Source organism: Myotis brandtii, unplaced genomic scaffold (genome assembly GCF_000412655.1).
Source record: "Myotis brandtii unplaced genomic scaffold, ASM41265v1 scaffold423, whole genome shotgun sequence".
NCBI classification, from domain to species: Eukaryota; Metazoa; Chordata; class Mammalia; order Chiroptera; family Vespertilionidae; genus Myotis; species Myotis brandtii.
Window position 1 is genome coordinate 4,519,494 of NW_005366214.1, and position 3,429 is coordinate 4,522,922.

The 3,429-nt window shown below is 36.9% G+C and overlaps 1 protein-coding gene across 1 annotated transcript in view; it reads left to right on the forward strand.

Moving 5' to 3' along the window:
* Nucleotides 1–2,670, forward strand: part of RTN1 (reticulon 1) — a 198,320-nt gene extending 195,650 nt beyond the window's left edge. The window contains exons 9-11 of the mRNA XM_014545954.1: nucleotides 449–495; nucleotides 581–639; nucleotides 2,439–2,670. Of these exons, the coding sequence (XP_014401440.1) occupies nucleotides 449–495; nucleotides 581–639; nucleotides 2,439–2,481 (149 nt within the window). The 3' untranslated portion in view covers nucleotides 2,482–2,670. The remainder of the gene's footprint in view (nucleotides 1–448; nucleotides 496–580; nucleotides 640–2,438) is intronic.
* Nucleotides 2,671–3,429: the final 759 nt, after the last annotated feature.

Here is a 3,429-nt window from a genome sequence, read left to right on the forward strand (position 1 = left end):
GTGAGCATAGAGCTTCCCGGGCTGCTAGCTGTTCGCTTGAATTGATAGATTCCTGGGAACAAATACCAGATCCCCCTGAGTGCTGCACATTTCCCTGAGCATAGTTCAATAAAGAGTATAAGATAGTATATTACACATTAATAATGAATTTCTTCATCTGAAAGGTTTTTTCTTCTTCTAATGTACATTACAATGGCAGTTTGGGACAGAAATCCATTTTCATCCTAGGAAGGCACAATCTACCCTCGTTCTAGGGATAATGATTTACTATCTGTAAAGGGCTCAGCATCCCTTTGTTTTCCTTAGGAGCTGCCCTGTCCTCTTTTATCTAAAATGCTGACTATTATAAATGCTATAATATTACATAACTACATGAACATGTATCTATAAGCTTATAGATACTGATGACTCTCAGAATTTTAATACTCTTATTTGTTTTTCATCCCAGCTGTGGTTTCAATGTTTACTCTACCTGTAGTGTATGTTAAGCACCAGGTAAGTTCTGTGTGAAGTCAAACATTCATGTTACGTTTGGCCTCTTGAACTTTGGATGTGCTCATGATTTTCTTCCTTGTTGTAGGCACAGGTTGACCAATATCTGGGACTTGTGAGGACTCACATAAATGCTATTGTGGCAAAGTAAGTTACACAGTGCAACTTGTAAAAAGGAGAGACTGGCTTAAGCAGGCATATAAGTGGATGAGGTAGGGGTAATAAAAGGATAATAAAATGATAGGTTGATTTATGATCATTCATTCACTTATTTGAGTCATATTCATGCTCTTTCCAATAGTATTATTTCAGAAAATAAGTACAAATTTTAAAACTCTCAATTAAACAAAACTTTCAGGTGTTTTGATGGTGAATGAGGATTTTTTTGACTTAACTAAATCACACATTTTATTTTTTACTTTTATTTTTCAATTACAGTCTATATTCAATATCATTTTTTATCAGTTGTGGGTATACAGCATAGTGGTTAGATAATCATATACTTGACAAAGTGATCCTCCTGATATTTCAAGTACCAACCTGGCTCCGTACATAGTTATTGCAATATTAATGACTATATTCCCTATACTGTACTTCACATCCCTGTGACTATTTTGTAACTACCAATTTGTATGTCTTAATCCCTTCACCTTTTTCATGCAGTCCCCCAACACCCCTCCCCTCTGGCAACCATCAGTCTGTTCTCTGTATCTATGAATATTTCTATTTTGTTTATTCTTTTATGTTGTTCTTTAGATTCCACATATAAGTGAAATCATATGGGATTTATTTTTCCCTGACTTATTTCACTTACCATTATACCTTCTAGGTCCATCCATAATGTCAAAAATTATAAGATTGCATTTTTTATGGTCCAGTAATATTCCATTATATGTATGTACCACCACTTTTTTTATACCCTTGTCTATTGATGGGCACTTGGGTTGCTTCCATATCTTGGCTATTATAAATAATTCTGCAGTGAACATAGGGGTGCTGCATATACTTTTTCAAATTACTGTTTTGGGGTGTTTTTTTGAGATATACCCACACTTTAAAAATGGATGCTGTAGGACCAAGAAAGCTCATTAGCTGGCCTTATGTCACATAGCTGACTGGTAACACAGCAGGGACTAGGACTCAGATTTCTTCATTCCAGTCTGGGTAGTTTGGCTACGCTGAGATTAGTCATAGGTTCCGTTACCTGGGACCATCTCCGTTTATGCCTAATGTCCTGGAATAGTTAGTAACAGCACTGTCTTTCTCTTTCAGAAGTGTCCCAGACTGGTGATAAATGGTCACCTAACTCTACCACAGCTGCTGTAATGCTGAAATAAGTCACTATCTTTGTTTACCTAAAAAGTTATAAGTTAAGAAACGTGGCCTTCTTGGATCATTCATTGTCTGATTTACACATTCTTCTTATTGCTGCAAGGGAATGTGGTTATTCAGACTCATAGATTCGGAGAGAACAGACTGATGGTTGCAGAGGGGAGGGGGCGTTGGGGGACAGCGTGAAAAAAGGTGAAGGGATTGAGAAGCACAAATTGGTATTATGGAATAGGCACAGGGATGTAAAGTACAGCATAGGGAATACAGTCAATAATATTGTAATAACTATGTATGGTGCCAGGTGGGTACTAGAAATACTGAGGGGACACTTTGTAAATAAAGTATATGATTGTCTAACCTCTACGCTGCACACCCGAAACTATACAAAATGATATTGAATGTCAACTGCAATTGAAAAGTAAAATGTTTTTTAAAAACCACTTCAAGAAGAAGAAAAAATAATGTGTTTGTGGACATTCATACATAAAGATTATTATTTTTGAAATATTAAGCTATTCGATCACTTAAGCTAATTAAAGCAACAACACATAATGTCATAAAATCCTTTTATTAATAACACTTGTGATTTATTACCTTTGATGTTGTCTTTTTAGGATCCAGGCTAAAATCCCAGGCGCTAAAAGGCACGCTGAGTAAACTGATATCCCACCGGGACTGGGCACAACAGAAATGTCTGGAGTGGTAACAGCTCTCTTCTTAAGTGTTACGGCAAGTCGATTGTTTCTCCCCCCAGTACCATAATCTTAGAGACAAACTTTGAAACAGCTGTTTTTAGGCTGTTCCTGTACTCTTAGGATATTTGAGTCACTTGTGTCAAGCACTAAAGTATAGAGAAAAGTGTATTAGATGTGGTTTTTAATTTCGTGTTGCTAAAAAAACGTGCATGATGGTGAGAGCCCAAGTTATCTTTCCTTCTTCGGTGTTCTTCTCCTCCTCCCTGCAATGCTTCTGTAGCTTCTCATGTTCCCATGGCTAGGCCTTTCCCGCCGAGTGCCCTGACGCAGTAGTGGAAATCGCTTTTATGTCCTTGGGCTGCTGGTCGGATTAATCTTTAATAACAATATATAGAAGTGTAGACCGATGTCTTCGTGTTTTTCCAACACACACAACGTAAAAATAAAAACAGTTGGCTGTACTTATGGTAATCAGTTTTGTATAACTTAAAATAATTAAATGAATGAATAAATCCAAAACAAACAGGCGGTACTTCTGTTGTGTGGGACTGACGGGCTGATTTACATGTATGGTAACTAACGAGTACCAGCATGTTAACTTTATTACAATTTGTATTACTTTCTCTGTAGTTCCTAATGGATTTAATTATGGACTCTGGATATTTGCACTTCTGTACTTGGTATTGAATGCATAAATAAATGTTACTAAATGTAAAAACTTCTCCCTCTCTTTTTGTGGTCTTACTAGAAAATGCAAAAGTTGTAAGAGATGAAATCTCCGGAGGACATATATGTTGGGAAGGGTGAGACCAAGTGTTCATTTTTCTCCTGTCTCCAGGACCATACGGTCCAACCCCAACCTGGCATATGGCTACTTTGGGCTATTAATAGAAATCACCAAAACTGGAAA